The sequence below is a fragment of the Mobula birostris genome, chromosome 3 (assembly GCF_030028105.1).
Source record: "Mobula birostris isolate sMobBir1 chromosome 3, sMobBir1.hap1, whole genome shotgun sequence".
NCBI classification, from domain to species: domain Eukaryota; kingdom Metazoa; phylum Chordata; class Chondrichthyes; order Myliobatiformes; family Myliobatidae; genus Mobula; species Mobula birostris.
The window spans coordinates 4,087,113-4,112,261 of NC_092372.1; the positions used below are offsets into that span (position 1 = coordinate 4,087,113).

Consider the following 25,149-nt stretch of genomic DNA (forward strand, 5'->3'; position numbering starts at 1 on the left):
ACAGGTTGACTCTGTGGTTAAGAAGGCATACGGTGTATTGGCCTTCATCAATCGTGGGATTGAGTTTAGGAGCCGAGAGGTAATGTCGCAGCTATATAGGACCCTTGTCAGACCCCACTTGGAGTACTGTGCTCAGTTCTGGTCGCCTCACTACAGGAAGGATGTGGTAACCATAGAAAGGGTACAGAGGAGATTTACAAGGATGTTGCCTGGATTGGGGAGCATGCCTTATGAAAATAGGTTGAGTGTCACTCAACCTAACCTCAGTGGATGGGAAGGTATTGGAGTCTATTATTAAGGATGAGGATTTGGAGTACTTGGAAATTAATGATAAAATAAGTCAAAGCAAGCATAGATTCTGTGAAGGGAAATCTTGTCTGACAAATTTGCTAGCATTATTCAAGGAAGTAACAAGCAGAGTGGACAAAGGAGAGGCAGTGGATGTCATTTACTTGGATTTTCAGAAGGCATTTGATAAGATTCCATACATGAGGTTGCTTAACAAGATCAAATCCTGTGGTGTTACAGGAAAGATACTGGCACGGATAGAGGAATAGCTGACAGGCAGGAGGCAACGAGTGGGAATAAAGGGGACCTTTTCTGGTTGGCTGCCAGTGACTAGTGGTGTTCCTCAGGGGTCAGTATTGGGACAGTTACTTCGCACATTGTTTGTCAATGAATTAGATCATGGCAAAGTTTGCAGATGATGCAAAGATAGGTAGAGAGGTTGGTAGTACTGAGGGAGCAATGTGATCGCTTTGACAAATTGGAAGAACGGGCAGAAAAGTGGCAGATGGAGTACAGTGTTGGGAAATATATGGCAATGCATTTTGGTAAAAGGAACAATAGTGCAGACTACTAAGTGGGGTGAAGGTTCAAACATCAGAAGTGCAGAGGGACCGGAGGAGTCCTCATGGAAGACTCCCAGTAGGTTAATTCACAGGTTGAGTCTGTAGTAAAGAAGGCAAATGTTGGTATTCAATTTAAGGAGAATAGAATATTAAAAAAGAGATAATTCTGAGGCTTTATAAGTCACCGGTCAGGCTACACTTTGGGCCCCATATCTTAGAAAGGATGTAACGTATTGTCATTGGAGAGAGTCCAGGGGAAGTTCACAAGGATAATTCCAGGAATGAAGGGGTTAACATATGAGGAGCATTTGGGAGCTTTGGGTCTGTACTCACTGGAATTTAGAAGAATGCGTGGGGATCTCAGTGAAACCTATCGCATGTTGAAAGTACTTGATAAGGTGGATGTGCAGAGGATGCTTCCTGTAGTAGGGGTGTCCGAAACTAGAGGGCACAGCCTCAGAATTGAGGGGTGACCCTCTAGAACAGAGGTGAGGAGGAATTCTTTTAGCGAGTGAGTAGTAAATCTGTGGAATGCTCTGCCACAGACAGCTATGGAGTCCAAGGCCATGGGTGTACTTAAAGGCAAAATGGATAGTTTCCTGATCGGTCAGGACATCAAAGGTTATGGTGAGAAGGCAGATGTATGGGGTTGAATGGGATTCGGCCATGATGGAATGGGTGAGCAGACAATGGGCTGAATGGCCTCATTCTGCTCCTGTGTCTTACAGTCTCATATACCATCAGGAGTTTGAGGAGAAATGGTATGTTACAGATGTGCCGTGGAGAGCATTCTAACTGGTTGCATCACAGTCTGGGATGGAGAGGCCACTGCACCGGAATGAAATAAACTGCAGAAAGTTGTAAACTCAGCCGGCTCCATCAAGGGCACCAGCCTCCCCAGCATCGAGGACATCTTCAAAAAGTGATGCTCCAAAAAAGTGGCACCCATCATTAAGGACCCCCATCACCCAGGGCATGCCGTCTTCTCATCAAGGAAGAGCAACAGAAACTTGAAGATACACATTCAATGTTTCAGGAGCAGCCTCTTCCCCTCCACCATCAGATTTCTAAATGGACATTGAACCCATGAAGGCTACTTCACTATCTTTCCCCTGTGATTTTGAACTACTTGATTAATTAATTATATATAGTAATTTATAGATTTTATAATTATGCAATTGAATATACTACTGCCACAAAAAAGCAAATTTCACGACATATGCCAGTGACATGAAACCTGATTCTGAGGTCAGAGAAAGGGACTGATATTGCTCTGGTCTCTAAAGGCAGCATGGTATCGCAGTCGTAAAGAAAGTGCTTTACAACACCAGCAATCAGAAGATCAGAACTCAATTCCCACTGTTGTCTGTAAGGAGTTTGTACTTTCTCCCTGTAACCATGTGGATTTCCTCTGGGCGCTACGGTTTCCTCCCACATTCCAGAGACATATGGATTACTCAAATGTGGGCATGCTATGTTGGCACGAGAAGAATGGTGACTCTTGCAGGCTGCCCCCAGCACATCCTCGGACTGTGTTAGTCATTGATGCCTCTCACTCCATGTTTTGATGTATATGTGATTAACAAAACTAACCTTTATCTTTAATTAAAGTCGTGTAGGGGCTATTAATTTACCAACCATTTTGAGTACACTAGATGTTTGCATCTTGCACTCAGTAAGTTTCCACCCTTAACTGGACAAGCATTTCAATGTCTGCTTCGATAATTGCTCCGCTCCGCCACCCATTCCGTAGTCCCATGGCATTCTAATTGTTTGTTCCCTCTCAACCTCATTCCATCATGGCTGATTTAATGTCTCTCTCAACCCCATTCCGCTGCCTTCTCCCCATAACCTTTCACGCCCTGACTAATCAAGAACCTACCAACATCCGCTTTAAATATACGCAATGACTTGGCTCCACAGCCATCTGTGGCAATAAATTCCACAGATCCACCACCCTCCGGCTAAAGAAATTATTTCCGCTAAATGATACTATGTTGCTATCACCCATCCACTTTAAGGTATCTGTTTGCTCCTTGTCAGCTTATATCACCCAACTCTTTAAGAAAGGAGGAAGACAGAAGAAAAGAAATTATACACCAGTTAGCCTGACCTCAGTGGTTGGGAAGATGTTGGAATCAATTGTTAAGGATGAGGTTACAGTGTATTTGGTGACACAGGACAAGATAGGACAAAGTCAGCATGGTTTCCTTAAGGGAAAATCCTGCCTGATGAACCTGTTGGAATTCTTTGAAGAGATTACAAGTAGGATAGATAAAGAGGATGCAGTGGATGTTGTGTATTTGGACTTTCAGAAGGCCTTTGACAAGGCGCCACATATGAGGCTGCTTACCAAGTTCAGAGCCCATGGTATTACAGGAAAGTTACTGACATGGTTAGAGCATTGGCTGATCGGTAGGAGACAGAGAGTGGGAATAAAAGGATCCCTTTCTGATTGGCTGCCAGTGACCAGTGGTGTTCCACAGAGGTCGGTGTTGGGACCACTTCTTTTTATGCTGTATATCGATGATTTAGATGATAGAATAGATAGCGTTGTTGCCAAGTTTGCAGATGATACAAAGATTGGTAGAGGGGCAGGTAGTGTTGAGGAAGCAGGAAGGCTGTAGAAGGACTTAGACAGATTAGGAGAATGGGCAAGAAAGTGGCAAATGAAATATAATGTTGGAAAATGCATGGTCATGCACTTTGGTAGTAGAAATAAATGTGCAGACTATTTTCTAAATGGGGAGAAAATCCAAAAATCTGAGATGCAAAGGGACTTGAGAATCCTTGTGCAGAACATCCTAAAGGTAGAGTCGGTAGTGAGGAAGGCAAATGCAATGTTAGCATTCATTTCAAGAGGTCTAGAATACAAGAGCAGGGATGTGATGCTGAGGCTTTATAAGGCACTGGTGAGGCCTTGCCTTGAGTATTGTGAACAGTTTTGGGCCCCTCATCTTAGAAAAGATGTGCTGGCGTTGGAGAGTGTTCAGAGGATTTTCACAACGATGATTCCGGGAATGAAAGGGTTATCATATGTGGAACATCTGATGGCTCTGGGTCTGTACTCACTGGAATTTAGAAGGATGAGGGGGGGAATCTCACTGAAACCTTTTGAATGTTGAAAGGCCTTGGATAACTAAGGAAATAAAAGATTGTATCAAATTCAAAGCTCATGTGTACTAAGTTGCAAAGAGTAGTGGGAGACTGGACGATTGGGAAAACTTTAAAAAGCAACAAAGAACAACTAAACAAGAAATAAGGAAAGGGAAGATAGAATATGAAAGTAAATTAGCACAAAATATAAAAACAGATAGCAAAAGTTTTTATATAAAGCGGAAGAAGGTGACTAAAGTCAATGTAAGTCCCCTGGAAGACGAGAAGGGGAAATTGATATTGGGTGATAAGGAAATGGCTGAGGCATTGAACAACTATTTTGAGTCAGTTTTCACAGTGGAGGACACGTCTAATGTGCCAAAGAAGGATGTTATGGACGAAATGGGAGATGAGGACCTCGATAAAATCACTGTCACTGAAGAGATAGTGATGAGCAAACTCGAGGGCCTGAAGGTAGATAAGTCCCCTGGTCCTGATGGGATGCATCCCAGGGTGCTGAAGGAATTGGCGGAGGTTATAGTAGACGCGTTGGTAATCATTTATCAAAACCCTCTAGACTCTGGGCAGGTACCGGCGGATTGGAAGACAGCAAATGTCACACTACTTTTTAAAAAAGGATATAGGCAAAAGACGGGCAACTAGAGGCCAGTTAGCTTAACATCTGTAGTCGGGAAAATGCATGAAGCTGTCATTAAGGAAGAAATAGCAAAACATTTAGAAAGGAGTGGTTCCATTAGACAGATGCAGCATGGATTCAGAAAGGGTAGGTCCTGTTTGACAAACTTACTGGAGCTCTTTGAGGACATAATGAGTGCAGTGGATAGAGGGGAACAGGTGGATGTCGTATACTTGGATTTCCAGAAGATGTTCGATAAGGTGCCGCACAAGAGACTTATAAATAAGATACGGATGCATGGAGTCAGAGGAAGTGTATTGGCATGGATAGCGGATTGGTTAACCGATAGAAAGCAGAGAGTTGCTATAAATGGGTGTTTCTCCGGTTGGCAGTCGGTGGAAAGTGGGGTGCTGCAGGGGTCGGTGCTGGGCCCACAGCTGTTTACCACTTACATTGATGATTTGGGAGAGGGGGCTGAGTGTAGCGTAGCAAAATTTGCTGATGACACTAAACTGAGTGGAAAAACAAATTGTACAGAGGATGTGGAGAGTCTGCAGAGGGATACAGATAGGTTAAGTGAGTGGGCCAAGGTCTGGCAGATGGAATACAACGCTGGTAAATGCGAGATATTCCACTTTGGAAAGAATAATAGAAGAGCAGATTATTATTTAAATGGTGAAAGATTGCAGCATGCTGTTGTGCAGAGGGACTTGAGAGTGCTTGCTCATGAATTGCAAAACGTTGGCTTGCAGGTACAACAGGTTATTAAGAAGGCAAACGGAATTTTGACCTTCATAGCTAGAGGGATTGAATTTAAGAGCAGGGAGGTCATGCTGCAACTGTACAGGGTACTGGTGAGGCTGCACCTGAAGTACTGTGTGCAGTTCTGGTCTCTATACTTGAGGAAGGATATACTGGCTTTGGAGGCAGTGCAGAGGAGGTTCACCAAGTTGATTCCAGGAATGAAAGGGTTAACCTATGAGGAGAGATTGAGTCGCCTGGGACTATACCCTCTGGAGTTCAGAAGAATGAGAGGGGATCTTATAAAATTTTGAAAGAGATAGATAAGATAGAAGTAGGAAAGTTGTTTCCATTGGTAGGTGAGACTAGAACTAGGGGACATTGGCTCAAGATTTAGGGGAGAAGATTTAGGATGGAGATGAGGAGAAACTGTTTTTCCCAGAGAGTGGTGAATCTGTGGAATTCTCTGCCCTGGGAAGCAGTTGAGGCTTCTTCACTAAATATATTTAAGAAACAGTTAGATAAGTTTTTACTTAGTAAGGGAATTAAGGGTTATGGGGAAAAGGCAGGTAGATGGAGCTGAGTTTACGGACAGATCAGTCATGATCTTATTGAATGGCGGGGCAGGCTTGATGGGTCAGATGGCCTACTCCTGCTCCTGTTTCTTATGTTCTTACGATAGATGTGGAAAGTTTGTATATTTGGCCTTTTGGAAGGCCTTTGACAAGATGTTGTACAGGATGCTGCTTACCAAGTTAAGAGCCTGTGGTATTACAGGAGTCTCAGACAAGAGGGCACAGCCTCGGGATAGAGGGGCGTCCATTTAAAACAGAGATGCAGAAAAATTTCTTTAGTCAGAGGGTGGTGAATTTGTGGAAGTTATTACCACAGGCAGCTGTGGAGGCCAGGTCGTTGGGTGTATTTAAGACAGAGCTTAATAGGTTCTTGATTGGACATGCATCAAAGGTTATGGGGAGAAAGCTGGGGTGTGGAGCTGAGGAGAAGGATAAAAAAGGATCAGCCATGATTGAATAGCATAGCAGGCTCGATGGGCCAAATGGCCTAATTCTGCTCCTGTGTCTTATGGTCTTATATGGATATCCAGTCTGGTGTGCTAGTCACAGGCTTCCAAACAGAGGGGCAACCATCTAGTACTACTCTCTGGTAATCTTTAGATCATAGAACCTATTAGCATAATTAGGCATAATTCCTTGAAATTGGCATCCCAGGTAGACAGGGTCATAAAGAAAACTTTTAGCACATTGGCCTTAATAAATCAAAGTACTGAGTACAGGAGTTGGGATGTTATGCAGAAGTTTTATAAGACGTTGGTGAGGCCATATTTGGAGAACTAAGTGCAGTTATGGTTACCTACCTGCAGGGAAGATGTAAATAAGATTGAAAGAGTACAGAAAAAAATCTACAAGGATGTTGTCAGGACTGGAGAACCTGAGTTATAGGAAAGATTGAATAGGTTAAGATTTTATTCCCTGGATCATATGAGAATGAGGGAAGATTTGAAAGAGGTAAATGCAAGCAGGATTTTTCCACTGAAGTTGGATGAGACTACAACTAGAGGTCATGGGTTAAGAGTGAAAGGCAAAATCTTTCAGCGGAACATGAGAGCAACTTCTTCACTCAGAGGGTGGTGAGAGTGTGGAAAGAGGTGTCAGTGCAAGTGATAGGTGTGAGTTCAATCTGAACATTTATGAGAAATTTGGATAGGTACATGGATGGGAGGGGTATGGTCCGGGTGCAGATCAATGGTACTAGGCAGATCAATAGTTCAGCATGAACTAGATGGGCTGAATGGCCCGTTTCTGTGACTCTCCAATGGTAGCACATCACTTCTTCATTAGCTTTCTTTCAGCTTCTTTAATCTCTCACTTTTCATCCATTCCTGAGACATCTTTCTGCATTTGGTCACTTTTGCCATAGTTCTCACACAGCTTTTTAAACCATAGTTTAACTTTTAATGACGGCATGGGTCCCTGGGCCTGAATTCACAATGACTCACATGGAGAGTACCTTCACCTCCATGATGTCGTTCCGCAGTTTCCTGCACGTAGATGAGTTGTACTCGAAATGGCCTTCCTGCAGCTCGAAGTACCTGCGGCAAAGAACAACATTCATTTCAATAAACCAACTCCCCCAACACCGGCAGCATTACCCACTTCCTCAGAAATATAGAACATCGAAAAATACAGCACAAGAACAGGGCCTACAGCTCACAGTGTTGTTCCAAGCCAGTTAAATACATAAATTAATCCCTATTGCCTACACAATACCCATATCCCTCCATTTTCCTCACATCCTTGTGCCTACCTAAACATCTCTTAAAAGTCCCTGATGTATCTGCCTCTACCACCACCCCAGCAACGCATACCAGACACCCTCCACTCTGTGTGTGACAAAACTTGCCCCTCACCGCCTTTGAAATTACCTCTTCTGCTTTAAGAGCAGATGAGGGCCTACCTACTGGGAGTTAACAAAACAAGGAATTCAACTGAATACTTCATAACACTTTTTCTGTTGAAAATTGTGGTAAACAATCATTGCAAACAATGAAGAGGCAAGCAAAGGTGAAGCTGACTTGAACGTTTGGACCACAATCGAGCTGAACCAGCTGCAGAGCAAATCAAAAGCACCCAAACACTAATTGTGGAAGGTCGAAGCGTGCGAGTGCGAGGCAAAGTTGGGCAACGAAGGAGGAAGGAGAGGGAGGAAGGGGGAGGAGGAGGGTGTAGGGGGGGAAGGGAAAGGAAGGGAGTGAGAGGAAGGGGAGGAGGAGGTAGAATTGAGAAGGGGAGGTGGAGAGAAAAAGGGGAGGGGGAAGGGGGGGAGAGAGGGGAGGGAGAATGGGGAAGGGGAGGGGAGGAAGATTGTGGGAAAGGGGAGGAAGGTGAAGGGGGAGTTGGGGGGAGGATGAAGGGGTGGGGAGGAAGGAAGGAAGAAGGTGGAAGGGGAAGAGGGAGGAAGGAGGAGAAGTGGGCGGAAGGGGAACAGGAAGGAGGAAGGCGGAAATGGGAAGGAAGGATGAGGGGGTAGGAGGAACAGGAGGAGGAAGTGGATTGTGGAAGGGGAAAGGGGAGGGCAGGAGGAGGATGGAAGAGGAGGGAGGGAAGGGGAAGGGGGGTGGAAGAGGAAGAGGGAGGGAGAAAGATGGAAAGGGAAGTAGGAAGGGGGAGGGACAGGAGGAGGGTGGAAAATGGATGGAGGGAAGAGTTCGATTGGTTATAAGATCGACACAACATTGTGGACCGAAGGGACTGTATTTATTTTCGATCTGAACGCAGTGTACAATAGTTTGACCTGATTAAACAGGATGCAAGACAAGATTCTCAATGCTTGGACTAAGTAAGGCAGGAGAATGGAGTTGAGAGGGTTAATAAATCATCCATGTTGGAATTTATTTATGTATTTATTTATTGAGATACAGTGCAGAATAGGCCCTTCTGGCCTTTTGAGCCACATCTTCTAGGAATCTCCCAATTTAATCTCAGCCTAATCACAGGACAATTTACAATGAACAATTAACAATTTACAACTAACTAGCACGTCTTTGGACTGTGGGAGGAAACTGGGTCACCCGGAGGAAATTCAGGCAGTCACGGGGAGAATGTACAAACCCTTTACAGGCAGTGACAGGAATTGAACCCCGGTCACCTGTACGGTAAAACATTGTGCAAACCACTATGCTACCATGCCGCCCAATTGTAGAGCAGACTCGATGGACCGAATGGCCAAATTCTGCTCCTATGTCTTATAGCTTAATGGTCTCGGTGATGTAGTAAATGAAGCTGAGTACCTATTCTGGGGAGCACAGAGCACTGTGGCAGAGGGAATGGTTGTTCAATGACAACCTGTCAGCTGGGCTGCCATCTTCTGTATGGCACAGATACCTTGAGTAACACACAGACAAAATGCAGGAGGAACTCAGCAGGTTAGGCAGCATGTATGAAAAGGAATAATGACCATAAGCCACAGAAGCAGAATTAGGCCGTTTGGCTCATTGAGTCTGCTCTGCCGTTCCATCATGCCATTTATTATCCCTCAGCTCCATTCTCCATTCCTGCCTTCTACCCATTACCTTCGATGCCCTGACTAACTAAACACTAATCAACCTCCACTTTAAATATACTGAATGATTTGGCCTCCACAGCTGTCTGCGGCAATGAATTCCACAGATTCACCAAACTCTGGCTAAAGAAATTCCTCCTCATCTCCGTTCTAAATGGACGTCCCTCTTTTCTGAGGCTGTGCCCTCTGGTCCTAGACTCCCCCACTGCAGGAAACATCCTCTCCACATCCACTCTATTGAGGACTTTCAATATTCAATAGGCTTCAATGCGAAACCCACCCCCCACTCTTCTTCTAAATTCCAGCGTGTACAGGCCCAGAATCATCAAATGCGTCTCATACATTAACCCTTTCTTCAGGATCATTCTTGTAAACCTCCTCTGGACCCTCTCCAACGTCAGCATATCTTTTCTTAGATAAATGGCCCCAAACTGCTCACAATACTCCATAAACAGTGTATGTGACAGTAATATTTCAATCGGTTTTGCAGCTGCACTTGTTTGTAATAGGAGGATTATATTCCATTGAGTCTATTAAATTCTCCTCAACAAGTCTAAGTGGTCCAGTTGGATGTTATTTAAAGCTTGGTCCGGAAGGATAGGATTGCCAGAGTAACTGGACCCTGCTTATACAACTGCACTCCAAGGCCATGCGAAGTGTAGAGCCTGCCAGTGAATTACACGTCTATAGATGCAGTAATCTCTCTCTGTGTCAGTTGGATCCAAACTTAATGGCACGTCCGTTCTGTGGGCTCAAATGCTTTGCCAGCTGCAATTTCCAGAAAGGACAGGTGAATGTCATGGAGGGACTGTCGGATCCAACTATTTAATTTAAAGTTCAAAGTTCAAAGCAAATATATTATCAAAATACATATATGTCACCATATACAACCTTGAGATTCATTTTCTTGCAGGCATGCTCAATAAATCCCGAAATAGGAAAATAACCATAACAGAATCAATGAAAGACCGCACCGACTTGGGCATTCGACCAGTGTGCAAGAGACAACAAACTGTGCAAATACAAAAAGAAAGAAATAATAATATAATTAAATAAATGAGCAATAAATATTCAGAACATAAGAGTCCAATTTTTTTAGCCGGCGAGTAGCAAATCTGTGGAATGCTCTGCCACATACCGCGGTGGAGGCCAAGTCTGTGGGTTTATTTAAGGCAGAAGTTGATCATTTCCTGATCGACCGGGGCATCAAAGGCTATGGCGAGAAGGCAGGTGTATGGGGTTGAGTGGGATCCGGAATCAGCCATGATGGAATGATGGAGCAGACATGATGGGCTGAATGGCCTAATTCTGCTCCTATATCTTATGGTTTTATCCAGAAGATGCCCACCATGTAGCTGTGCTCTGGGATTGGATCACTGGCCTGTTTCTGTGTTCTGGGATTGGATCACTGGCCTGTTTCTGTGCTGTGGGATTGGAGCACTGGCCTGTTTCTGTGCTGTGAGATTGGAGCACTGGCCTGTTTCTGTGCTGTGGGATTGGATCACTGGCCTGTTTGTGTGTTCTCCAATCCCTTTACTCTTAATATACCTGTAAAAGCTCTTTGGATTATCCTTCACTTTGACTGCCAAGGCAACCTCATGTCTTCTTTTAGCCCTCCTGATTTCCTTCTTAAGTATTTTCTTGCACTTTTTATACTCCTCAAGCACCTTAGTTACTCCGTTTCCTATATATGTCTTCTTTTTCAGAGTTGCAATATCCCTTGAGAACCAAGGTTCCTTATTCCTATTCACTTTGCTTTTAATCCTGACAAGCTCTGCACTCTCAAAATTTCTCCTTTGAAGGCTTCCCACTTACCGATCACATCTTTGCCAGAGAACAACCTGTCCCAATCCACACTTCTTAGATCCTTTCTCATTTCTTCAAATTTGGCCTTCTTCCAGTTTAGAACCTCAACCCTAGGACCAGATCTATCTTTATCCATGATCAAGTTGAAACTAAAGGTGTTATGATCACTGGAACCAAAGTGCTCCCCTACACACACTTCCGTCACTTGTCCTAACTCGTTTCCTAATAGGAGATCTAATATTGCATCTCCTCTAGTTGGTTCCTCTATATATTGATTTAGAAAACTTTCCTGAACATATTTTACAAACTCTAACCCGTCTAGACCCCTAACAGTATGGGAGTCCTAATCAATATGTGGAAAATTAAAATCCCCTACCACCACAACTTTATGGTTCCTGCAGTTGCCTGCTATCTCTCTGTGTGCTGTAGGTTTGGATCACTGGCCTGTTTCTGTGTTGTGTGTATCTATGACACTTCTGTACACCTTTTGATATCCTGGTGAAGGGTTTTTGCCCAAAACGTCAACCATTTATTTCTCTTCATAGATGCTGACTGACCTACCTTTTGTGTGTGCACGTCCTTAAATGTTCGAGCAAACCTTCAGCCCCGTTTCACCAAGGGTCAAACAACAGTGTACAATCTGTGCTCTTGTCTATTCAGTGGATACTTTATTGGGCACACCTGTCGTTCTTGCAATGATCTAATCAGCCAATCGTGTGGCAGCAATTCAACGCATAAAAGCATGCAGACATGGTCAAGAGGCTCAGGTGTTGTTCAGGCCGAGCATCCAACCGGGGAAGAAGTGTGATCTAAGTGACATTGACCATGGAATGATTGTTGGTGCCATATGGGGTGATCTGACTATCTCAGAAACAGCTGATCTTATGGGATTTTCACACACAATAGTCTGGGAGTTTACAGAGAATGGTGTGAAAAGCGAAAAACATCCACAGAGTGCCAGTTCTGTGGGTGAAAAATGGCTTGTTAATGAAAGAAATGAGAGGAGAATGGCCAGACTGATTGAAGCTGACAGTAACTTAAATAATCATGCGTTAGTGCTGACTGGCAGGAGGGAAAGAGTGGGAATAAAGGAAGCCTTTTCTGGCTGGCTGCCAGTGACTGGTGGTGCTCCACCTAGGGCTGTGTTGGAACCAACTCTTTTTATGTTTTACCTCAATGATTTGGATGATGTAATTAATGGCTTTGTTACAAAGTTTGCAGATGATACGGAAATAGGTGGAGAGGCAGCACGCACAAAATGCTGGAGGAACCCAGCAGGCCAGGCAGCATATAGGAAGAGCGGACAGCCGATGTTTCAGGTCAAAGCCCTTCAGCAGAACTGGAGAAAGAAAGCTGAGGAGTAAATTTAAAAAGTGAGGGGAGTGGAGAGAGAAACACAAGGTGACAGGTGAAACCTGAAGGGAGAGGGATGAAGTAAAGAGCTGGGAAGTAAATTAGTGAAAGAGGCAGAAGGCCATGGAAGAAAGAAAAGGGAGGTGATGGGTGGGCAAGGAGATCAGGTGAGAGAGGGAAATGGGGATGGGAAATGCTGAAGCAGAGAGGAGGTGGGGGTCATTAGTGGAAGTTTGAGAAATTGACGTTCATGCCATCAGGTTGGAAGCTACCCAAATGGAATATAAGGTGTCGTTCCTCCAACTGAAGTGGGGCCTCATCACGACGGTGGAGAAAGCCATGGATTAACGTATTGGAATGGGAATGGAAAATGGATTTAAAATGAGTGGGAGAACCTGCTTTTTCTGGTAGACAGAGCATAGGTGGTCGGTGAAGGGGTCTCCCAATCTATGTCGGGTCTGTCACGTACCCTGTGACGGGAATGAAGAACCAGCAGAAATAGAAACCACTTTGGAGTCTCATAGTGCTATAATCTACTAATATTTATTAGTAACTATGCAATACAGTAATATAAATGTAGATAAATCAAACAGGTTAGCAATGATTATATATAAAAGTAAGTGTGGAATATGTATTACATATGTATGGAATACATATGTATGAAAAAACTAAGCTTCTTTAAGTAGGGGTAAAAAGATATGGTCTTACGATGTTGAGTAAAGTTCAGTTCAGTTCAGTTCAGTTCGTGGTATTTAGTTGAGTAGTGATGGAGAGAGAGAGAGAGAGAGTGAGTTGAGTCTTCAGGTGAGCTGACGCCGTCGATCTTCTCGTCGTCCTCCGAAATCCTTTACAAGTCACCGACTGTGACTTTAACCGGGGGACCGGTTTTCCTGTGGTGGAGCTATCACCCCGGCAAGGGTGGACACATAGGCAACACCCCACCAGTCAACCCCTTCTTCACCGGTGGAATGGCAATTTGGATTGATCCGCCTAATCGATCCTCCAAAACCCACTTTCTCTGCGGGCACAACAATGCTCATTCAGTGTCCAGATCATGTGTCTGAGGTCTGTATCATCTGACCTCTCATTTATTTCACCAGGCTGAGCATCACCTGTCAGTCAAAGAGTCCCTCCCTCCTTTGTCTGCAAAGGAGTGCACAAGCAGGCAACAAGTCCTTGAAGAAATATCAACAATCTGCCTTTGGTCACCATAGCAACTTCCGAGCTGCTCGGTGCTGTCTCCAACTCCAAACTCAGTAGAAATCCAAAGTTACTTCCGATGCCTTAAAGTGACAGTCCAATTGTTAATCTTCGTTCTCTCTCTTTTCAAAAGCAACATATCGGTGGTAAATAAGTCTGTCTCTCTCTCCTTTCCAAACAAGCCATCAATGATAAATCTCTCTGTCTCACTTCAAACAGTTAACAGGGGCACTCCTGGATCCCCTCACCGGTCTCACTGATGAAGCCACATCGGGAGCACCGGACACAGTATATGACCCCAGCAGGCTGACAGGTGAAGTGCCACCTCACCTGGAAGGACTGTTTAGGGCCTCACTACCATTCAGGGTCCGGTGCTCCTGGTGTGGCCTCCTGTGTATCAGTGAGACCCAACATAGACCACTTTGTCAAGCACTTACTCTCTGTCCATCAGAAAAAGTGAGATCTCCCAGTGGCCACCCATTTTAATTCCATTTCCCATTCCCATTCCGACATGTCCATCCATGGCCTCCTCCACTGTCGTGATGAGGCCACACTTAGGTTGGAGGAACAACACCTTATATTCCATCTGGGTAGCCTCCAACCTGATGGCATGAACATCGACTTCTCTAACTTCCAGTAATGCTGACCCCTACTCCCTCAGTCCTTCACCATTTCCCATCCCCCTTTCCCTCTCTCACTTTATCTCCTTGCCCGCCCATCACCTCCCTCTGGTGCTCCTCTTCCCTTTTCTTTCTTCCATGGCCTTCTGTCTCTTTCACCAATCAACTTCCTAGCTTTTTACTTCATCCCTCCCCTCCAGGTTTCACCTATCACCTGGTGTTTGTCTCTCCCCTCCCCCACCCCACCTTTTAAATCTACTCCTCAACTTTTTGTTCTCCAGTCCTGCCGAAGGGTTTCGGCCTGAAATGTCAGCTGTACTCTTTTCCTAGATGCTGCCTGGCTTGCTGAGCTCCTCCAGCATTGTGTGTGTTGCTCGGATTTCCAGCATCTGCAGATTTTCATTTGCGATAGGAGGAGGGTCAGGTAGTTTTGAGGAAGTAGAGCAGCTACAGATATATGGAGGAATTTAAGGTGGGGGGGATTATATGGTTAGAGGGACGGCACAACATTGTGGGCCAAAGGGCCTGTACTGTGCTGTACTATTCTATGTTCTATGTTCTAGATACAGAAGGACTCAGACAGATTTGGAGAATAAGCAAGGAAATGGTAGATGGAATACAGTGTCGGGAAGTGTATGGTCATATGGTCATGCACCTTGGTAGAAGAAATTAAAGGGTTGACTATTTTCTAAATGGAGGGAAAATACAAAAAAACTGAGATGCAAAGGAACTTGGGAGTCCTTGTACCAGGATTCTCTACAAGTTAATTTGCTGGTTGAGTCTGTGGCGAGGAGGGAAATGCAATGTTAGCATTCATTTCAAGAGGACTAGGGTATAAAAGCAAGGATGTAATGTTGAAACTTTATAAAGCACTGGTGAGGCCTCACATGGAGTATTGTGAACAGGTTTGGGCCCCTTAGAAAGGTTGTGCTTACACTGGAGAGGGCTTAAATGAGGTTCACAAAAATGATTCCAGGATTGAACAGCTTATCATATGAAAAGCAATTGATGGCTTTGGGCCTGTGTTCACTGGAATTCAGAAGAATGCGGGGTGACTTCATTGAAACCTATCAAATGGTGAAAGGCCTTGTTAGAGTGGTTGTGGAGAGGTTGTTTCCTCTGATGGAAGAGTCTAAGACTAGAGGACGGAGCCTCAGAATAGAGGGCTGTCCCTTTAGAATGGAAATGAGGAGTGATTTCTTCAGCCAGAGTGGTGAATCTGTAAATCTGTGGAATTTGTTGCCACAGGCAGCTGTGGAGGTGTTGTCTTTATGTATATTTAAGGCAGAGGTTGCTAGATTCCTGACTGGTCAGGGAAGGCATAAAGGGATACGGGGAGAAGGCAGGAGATTGGGGCTGAGAGGAAAATTGGATCAGCCATGATGAGTAACACACATCAAAGTTGCTGGTGAACGCAGCAGGCCAGGCAGCATCTGTAGGAAGAGGTGCAGTCGACGTTTCGGGCCGAGACCCTTCGTCAGGACTAACTGAAGGAAGAGTGAGTAAGGGATTTGAAAGTTGGAGGGGGAGGGGGAGATCCAAAATGATAGGAGAAGACAGGAAGGGGAGGGATGGAGCCAAGAGCTGGACAGGTGATTGGCAAAAGGGATATGAGAGGATCATGGGACAGGAGGTCCGGGAAGAAAGACAAGGGGGGCAGGGACCCAGAGGATGGGCAAGGGGTATATTCAGAGGGACAGAGGGAGAAAAAGGAGAGTGAGAGAAAGAATGTGTGCATAAAAATAAGTAACAGATGGGGTACGAGGGGAAGGTGGGGCATTAGCGGAAGTTAGAGAAGTCGATGTTCATGCCATCAGGTTGGAGGCTACCCAGACGGAATATAAGGTGTTGTTCCTCCAACCTGAGTGTGGCTTCATCTTTACAGTAGAGGAGGCCGTGGATAGACATGTCAGAATGGGAATGGGATGTGGAATTAAAATGTGTGGCCACTGGGAGATCCCTGGGAGATTGATGAAGCCACACTATATTTTGTTAACCTATACATTTACAGAATTTCTGAAGAAGCAGAAATAGTGATGTGTCACCATTTATTCTGTTAAACCATAGAATCTTCAAAGCAAACAGCTGAGCCATCTGACTGAGCAGCAGTGTACAGGCTCAGATATCAGTGTGTCTGCGGCCTCAGCACAGGTCATCTGCTTCACGCTGTCCTTTGTCACTGAGGGGTCACACACAGAATTGGCTTGCAGTGCCACAACAAACGCTCACTCATTGTCAGCAAGGCCAGAGAGCTGATTACTGACTCCAGGGTGAGGAAATTGGAGGTCCATGAGCCAGTCCTCCTCAGGGGTTCAGACGTGGAGAGAGTCAGCAACCTTAAATTCCTCGGCATTATCATTTCAGGAGGTATGTCCTGGATCCAGCACGTAAGTGCAATTATGAAGAAAGCACGGCAGCGTATCTATGAGAAGTTTGTGCCGATCAGGCATGCAATCCAAAACTTCTATAGATGTGTGGTAGAGAGTACACCGACTGGTTGCATTACAGCCTGGTATGGAAACACCAATGCCCTTGAATGAAAAAACCTACAAAAAATTGCGGATACAGCCCAGTTCATTACGATTAAAGCCCTCCCCACCATTGAGCACATCTACACAACGCATTGTTGCAGGAAAGCAGCATCCATCCTCCGGGACCCCCACCACCCAGAACATGCTCTCTTCTCACTGCTGCCAACAGGAAGAAGGCACAGGAGCCTCAGGACTCACACCACCAGGTTCAGAAACAGTTATTACTTCACTCAACTTCACTGAACTGTTCCCACAACCTATGGACTCACTTTTACTATTTTATTAACTTATTTAGGTAATATTTTGTTCAATATGCTGTGATATGCTTTGTGCGCGCAGGATCTGCAGGAACATTGATTGGTTTGGTCGTTTATATGTGCCCCCAGATGCCACTAAACTTGAACTTGATCTTGATGCCAATTCAAACTATATATCCTCCCCTTGTGTATCACCCTTATCTCTACATTCTCTTCAGCTCCATCTGTCTGTCTAAAACACTCTTAAATTGCACTAAAGTGTCAGTTTTCACTGCTACCCCAATAACCCATTCTCGGCACCTACCACTCTCTGTGTAAAAACCTTGCCTCTCACATCACCTTTAAACATTCCCTAACTTTAAAAGCAGACCCACTGCTGTTTGCCATTTCTAAGATTCTGACTATCTATGTGTCTCAGAATTTTTTTAATATATCCTTTTTATCTTTTTTATTACAAACAAAAAAAAAGCACATCCACTAAAACCACAACCTTAACAAAATCAAATTAAATATTGAGCAGCAAAAGGGAGAAAAATATAAAGGCAAAAGTAAACATACACAGCAGAGGTTCACCTCACCAGAAAACCTCAGTCCTCACCCCGTAAGAAAGTCCAATACAGGGCCCCATATCCTTTCAAAGATGTCCCCTCTGTCCTCATTACATAGTCTCAGTCTCTCCAAATGTAAAGTATTTGCCAGTTCTCTCAGCCACAGATCGTACACAGGCACAGAGTCCATTTTCCACATTTGCAGGATTAACTTCTCAGCAATCACCATTCTAAACAATACAGCCATTTTTTCATACATATTGGCTGAAGATAGGGAGCTTGTTGCTCCAAGGATGGCTATGAGCAGGTCTGGATCCCACCGCTTCCTTTAACCAATTTCCCCCTGGGATCAATAAAGTATGACTATGACTATGACTACGAAAGCCTCAGAGAAACAGTGAAAAATACTTTTCCGGTATGCATAAAGCTTACAACATGACCAGAATGAATGTGACAAGTCACTGTTCACAGATTTACATCTATTACAAACTGGTGAAACATCAGGGTCGAAACTGTGCAACTTTTCTTTGGAATAATGGAGTCTATGTATTGTTTTAAACTGTATAAGTCTGTGTCTGTGTGGGCACTTGATTAAGGCATTGGACTAGTGACCTGAAGGTCATGAGTTCGAGCCCCAGCCGAGGGAACGTGTTGTGTCCTTGAGCAAGGCACTTAATCACACATTGCTCTGCGACGACACTGGTGCCAAGCTGTGTGAGTCCTAATGCCCTTCCCTTGGACAACATTGGTGTCGTGGAGAGGGGAGACTTGCAGCATGGGCAACTGCTGGTCTTCCATACAACCTCGCCCAGGCCCGCGTCCTGGAGAGTGAAGACTTTCCAGGCGCAGATCCATGGTCTCGCAAGACTAACGGATGCCTTTACTTACTTAAGTCTGTGTCTGGCGTTGACCGAACAATCATGTATACTCTTTAAACACTCATCTCAGACCTCCTCTGTCAGTTCTATATCCAATTCATCCACCCATACCTGTTTAAGACCTGCAGTATTCACCCGAGCTCCATTATGTAGGATCTGATAAAAACAGGATACCACACTACGAATAACAGGATCACATTTATTTATTGCCTCCAGGGACTCACGTTTGTCTAAAACTTCGAAGTTAGGTACATAATCTCGAATTTGTAAATATCTAAAAAAACTAGATGCAGAGATATTGTAAACTGCTTGTAACTGTGCAAATGAGACAAAGTTTCCATTAATAGAAAGGTCACCTACACGACAGATGCCTCTCTGTTTCCAGGTAGGAAAAACAGTATCATTCAGGCCAGGCAAAAAGGAATGAATTTCACAAATCGGAATGTCAATGTAAGTTTTTGGGGCCTTAATGTGTAGTTGAATCTGCTTCCAAAGTCTTATAGTGCTGCCAATCACGAAGCTGTTACTAAAATGTGACTTATTAACTGAAATATTTTATATGCAAAACATGCAGAAGAGGCTGTAGTCATTTCATTAGAAGCGCAACGTGCGTTTGACCAAGTGGAATGGCCATTATATGATGTTTGCATTTAAGAAATTTGGATTTGGACCATCTTTTATTAAATGGATTGAGATAATTTATTCACACCCATCTGCTTCTATTATCACTAATCAGAGTATTTCCTCCCATTTTGCAATTCATCATGGGACTGGTCAAGGCTGCCCTCTTCTCCGTTTTTGTTTGCAGTTATCATTGAGCCACTGGCTGTTAGCATCAGACAGGACCCTTTGATATCTCCCATTGATATGCATGGACATAAACATCACCTTCCATTATACGCTGACGATGTCCTTTTATATATCTCCAGCACACAAACATCAATACCCTCCCTTCTGACTCTAATTAATAATTCTGGTAGTTTCTCACGTTTCTCTATTAACTGTGATAAGAGTGAACTAATGCCAGTCACTGCAGTGATTAATACAGCATATTTACAGTCCATTCCCTTTAAAATAACTTATGATAATTTTTCCCATCTTGGTGTGACTATTACAAAAAACCCAGATGACCTTTTGCAAGTGAATTGACGAAACAAAGTTGAGCAGGTTAAACGCAATATTGACTTTTGGAAAACCCTTCCAATTTCTTTGGTGGGGAGGGTTAACACAATCAAGATAATTATACTGGCACGATTTCTTCATCTTTTCCAGTCAATTCCATGTTTTATTCCTCTGTCATATTTTAAGCAATTGGATTCAATTATTATACCCTTCATTTGGAATTATAAAGCCATTAGAATTACTAAAACACACTTGTCAAAGCCCAAGGAAGCAAGTGGTTTTGCCCTACTGGACGTTAAAATGTATTTCTGGGCTGCCCACCTATCCAGTCTTGCATGGTGGAAAAAAGGCCCACCCTCTACCTCAGATTCGTGCCCAGCATGGTTACTCATAGAGCGAGTGCTTTGTAAGAAGACTTCCTTACCAGCTCTGCTTAATAGCCCCACTGCAGTTAATAAGTCACATTTTAGTAACAGCCTCATGGTTGGCGTCTCATAATCTTATAATCCTCTATCAGATCTCCCCTCAGCCTCAGCCTCAGCCACTCCAGAGAAGACAACCCAAATCTGTCCAACTTCTTGTTATAGCACTTGCTCTCTAAACTAGGCAGCATTCTGGTAAACCTCTTCTTCACCCTCCCCAAAGCTTCAACATCCTTCCTGTAATGGAGTGGAATACTCCAAGTGTGGTCTGACTAAGGTTTCATCCCCCCCCCCCAAACTTTGCTCCAAAAACCTTAAATTTATGCCCCCTCATAATAGCCATTTTCACTCTGGAAAATCTCTGGCTATCCACTCGATCTATTCTCTCATCATCTTGTACATCTCTATCAAGTCATCTCTCATCCTCCTTCAATCCGAAGAGAAAAGCCCCATCTTGCTCAACCTGTCATTCCACACTCTCACGACCCTCTGAGTAAAGAAGTTTCCTCTCAGGCTCCTCTTAAACTTTTCACCTTTCAGCCTTAACCCATGACCTCAGGTTGTAGTCCCGCCCAATCTCAGTGGAAAAAGCCTGTTTGCATTTACCCTATCTATACCCCTCACAATTTTGTATACCTCTGTCAAATCTCCTCAACTTCTACATTCTAAGGAATAAAATCCTAACCTATTCAATCTTTCCTTATAACTCAGGTCCTCCAGACCCGGCAACATGTTTGAAAATTCTCTCTATATCTACATCTTTCCTGTAGGTAGATGACCAAAACTGCACACAATATTCCAAATTAGGCCTCAGCAACGTCTTATACAACTTCAACATAACAGCCCATCTCCTGTACTCAAAACTTTGATTTAGAAGACCAGAAGACCATAATACCATAAGACATAGGAGCACAAATAGGCCACTTGGCCCGTTAAGTCTGCTCCACCATTTCATTATGGCTGATCCAATTTTCCTCTCAGCCCCAATCTACTGTCTTCTCACTGTATTCCTTCAAGCCCTGACCAATCGAAAATCTATCAACCTCTGCTTCAAGAATTCACCTCCACAGCTGCAGGTGGCAACAAATTCCACAGATACACCACTTTGGCTAAAAACAATTACTCCTCGTCTCCATTCTAAAGGGACCCCCCCTTTAATCTGAGGCTGTGCCCTCTGGTCTTAGACTCTCCCGTCAGAGGAAACATCCTCTCCACATCCACTCCATTGAGGCCTTTCTCCATTAGATAGGATTCAATGAGATCACGCTTCAACCTTCTGAATTCTAGTGAATACAGGAGCAGAGCTATCAAACGCTCTTCATATGACAAGCCATTCAATCCTGGAATCATTTTTTTGTGAACCTCCTTTGAATCCTCTCCAGTTTCAGCACATTTTTTCTTGGATAAGGAGCCCATGCCTGTTCACAATACTCCAAGTCAGGCCTCATCAGTGCTTTATAAAGTTTCAACATTACATCCTTGCTTTTATATTCTAGTCCTCTTGAAATGAATGCCAACTTTACATTTGCCTTCCTCGCCACAGACTCAACCTGCAAATTAAACTTTATGGATTCTGCACAAGGACTCCCAAATCCCTTTGCACCTCAGTTTTTTGTATTTTCTCTCTGTTTACAAAATAGTCAATCCTTTCATTTCTTCTACCAAAGTGCATGACCATACATATCATGACACAGTATTCCATCTGCCATTTCTTTGCCCATTCTCCTAATGTCTGTCCTTCTGTAGCTTCTCTACTTCTTCAAAACTACCTATCTTCATATTGTCTGCAAACTTTACAACAAAGCCATCAACTCCATCATCCAAATCATTGACATGTAACGTAAAAAGAATCAGTCCCAACACAGACCCTGTGGAACACCACTAGACATTGGTAGCCAGTCAGAAAAAGCTCCCTTTATTCCCACTCTGCCTCCTGCCAATCAGCCACTGCTTTATCCATGCTTGAGTCTTTCCTGTAATACCATGGGTTCATAGCTTGTTAAGCAGCCTCAGGTGTGGCACCTTGTCAAAGGCCTTCGGAAAATCCAATACGCAACATCAACCAATTCTTTGTCTATACTGCTTGTTAATTCTTCAAAGAATTCCAACGAATTTGTCAGGCACGATTTTCCCTTAAGGAAACCATGCAGACAATGACCCATTTTACCAACTACCCTGAGAACTCGTCCTTAATAATTGACTCCAACATTTTCCCAACCATGAGGTCAGACCAACTGGCCTATAGTTTCCTTTCTTCTGCCTCTCTCCCTTCTTGAAGAGAAGAGTGACATTGTAGCAATGTGCTACACACAGAGCTAGAAATAACGACACGCAGTCTGTAAGTTGCACTCGAGACTAGTTTATTCAAACTTGGCGGCACCGGCTTTTACGCAGTTCCGTTCCCACCCTCTCCGGGCAGAAATGACATCAGAGGTGCATTACAAAAGTCTCTCCCCGCGCGTGGGCTTTCTCCCCTTGCTGGTGAAGAAGAAGGCCCAGTGCCATTTTGGGGCTGGCCTCTCTGTCAACGCGCTTCCCATTTTGTGAGCCGGTTCGCCTGCGTAGAAAGTGGGTCGCCACAACATTTCCATTTTTTCCATTCTTCCAGAACCATCCCAGAATCTAGTGATTCTTGAAAAATCATTTCTAATGCCTCCACAAACTCTTCAGTCGCCTCTTTCAGAAGTCTGAAGTGTACACCATCTGGTCTCATCTGGTCTAGGTGACTTATCTACCTTCAGACCTTTCAGTTTCCCAAATAATCTTCTCTCTAGTAATGGTAACTTCACACACTTCACGCCCCTGACACCTGAAACTTCTACTATACTGCTTCCACTGTGCAAAGTACTTATTCAGTTCATCTGCTATTTCATTGTCCCCCATTACTAGCTCTCCAGCATCATTTTCCAGTGATCCGATATCCACCTTGCTTCTCTTTTACACTTCATGCATCTGAAGAAACTTTTGGAATTCTCTTTAATATTATTGGCTAGTTTACTTATGAAAGCCAATGTGCCAAAAGCTTTCTTTACGACCCTATCTGTGGCACCACTTTCAATGAATTACGGACCTATATTCCCAGACCCCTTTGTTCTTCCACACTCCTCAGTGTCCTACTGTTCACTGTGTAAGACCTACCCTGGCTGGTCCCACTGAAGTGTAAAACCTCACACTTAAACATACAACATAGAACATAGAATAGTACAGCACAGTACAGGCCCTTCAGCTCACAATGTTGTATGTTCTATGAATAAAGCAGGTGTGTGCCCTCCTGATTTATTTCTTAAGTGTTCCTTGCATTTCTTGTACTCCATAAGCATCTCATTGGTTCCTACCTGCCTATACCTGCTATGTACCTCCTTTTTCTCTTATCCAGGGTATCAAAATCTCTTGAAAACCAAGGTTCTTAACATTTGTTATCTTTGCCTTTTATTCTGACAGGTACATGCATACCTTGTAATCTCAGAATTTCACTTTTGAAGGTCTGCCACATACCAAGTACAACTGTGCCAGAAAACAGCCTGTCCCAATCCACACTTGCCAGATCCTTTCTGATATGATCAAAATTGGCCTTTCTCCAACTCAGAATCTCAACTCACAGACCAGACCTATCTTTTTACATACTCACTTTGAAAGTAGTGGCATTGTGATCAATAGATGCAAAGTGTTTTCCTACACAAACATCTGTCACCTGCCTTGTCACATTCCCTAATAGCAGATCCAGTATCGCATGCTCCTTCATTGGGACCTCTGTGTACTGATGAAGGAAATTTTCCTGAACACATTTGATAAAACTCAATCCCATCTAATCCTTTTACAGTACGGGAGTCCCAGTCAATATGCATAAAGTTAAAATCACCTCTATAACAACCTTATGTTTCTTGCAAGAGTCTGCTATCTCTCTACAAGTTTGTTCCTCTAAATCCCTTGGACTGTTGGGTGGTCTGTAATATAGCCCCATTAACATGGTCATACCTTTCTTATTACTCAGTTCCACCCATGACATCTCCCCAGACGAGGTCTCCAGTCTGTCATGACTGAGCACTGCCATGACGTTTTCCCTGACTAGCAACGCCACCCTTCCTCCTGCTCTATCACACCTATAACAATGGAACCCCAGAATACAGAGCTGCCAGTTCTGCCGCTCCTCACTAATAGCTACAACATTACAATTCCAGATGTTGATCTATGCCCCAAGCTCATCTGCCTTTCGTACAATACTTCTTGCATTGAAATAGAAGCAGCTCAGGACTCCAGTGGCACCATGCTCAACTTTTTGATTCCTGCCTTTGTCTGAGGTCTTACCAACATCTGCCTCCACAACCTCTCCACTAACTGTTCTGGCACTCTGGTTCCCATCCCCCTGCAACTCTAGTTTAAACATCACCGTGCAGCATTAGCAAACTTTCCCATTAGGATATTAGTTCCCTTCCAGTTCAGGTACAAACCATCCCTTCTGTACAGGTTCCACCTTCCCTGGAAGACAGCCCAATTATCCTACAATCTTATGCCCTCCCTCCTACACCAACTCCTTATCCTTGTGTTACAACATTTGATCTTCCCAGTTCTGGCCTCACCAGCATGCGGCATTGGTAGCAGTCCTGAGATCACAACCCTGGTGGTCCTGCCCTTTAATGTTGCACCTAATGCCCTGTACTCTTTATGCAGAACCTCATCACACATCCTGCCCATGCCATTGGTACCTACATGGACCATGACCTCTGGCTGTTCACTCTCCCACTGAAGAACGATGAGGACTCAATCCGAGATATCTCAGACCCTGGCATCCGGGAGCAATGTACCATCTGGAAATCTCGTTTTCATCACAGAACCTCCTGTCTGTTCCCCTAACTTACGAATCCCCTATCACCACAGCTCACCTCTTCTCCTCCCTTCCCTTCAGAGTCACAGAGCCAGACTCAGTGCCAGAAACCCGACCCTGTGACTTTTGTCTGCTCAGTCATCCCTCCCAATAGTATCCAAACTGCTATACATGTTGTAGAGAGG

At 44.1% G+C, this 25,149-nt stretch overlaps 1 protein-coding gene across 1 annotated transcript in view; it reads right to left on the reverse strand.

Annotated features, from left to right (window-relative positions):
* st8sia5 (ST8 alpha-N-acetyl-neuraminide alpha-2,8-sialyltransferase 5) overlaps positions 1-25,149 on the reverse strand; it is an 85,723-nt gene that overhangs the window by 55,219 nt on the left and 5,355 nt on the right. The window contains exon 2 of the mRNA XM_072252158.1: positions 7,343-7,435. Within this exon, the coding sequence (XP_072108259.1) occupies positions 7,343-7,435 (93 nt within the window). The remainder of the gene's footprint in view (positions 1-7,342; positions 7,436-25,149) is intronic.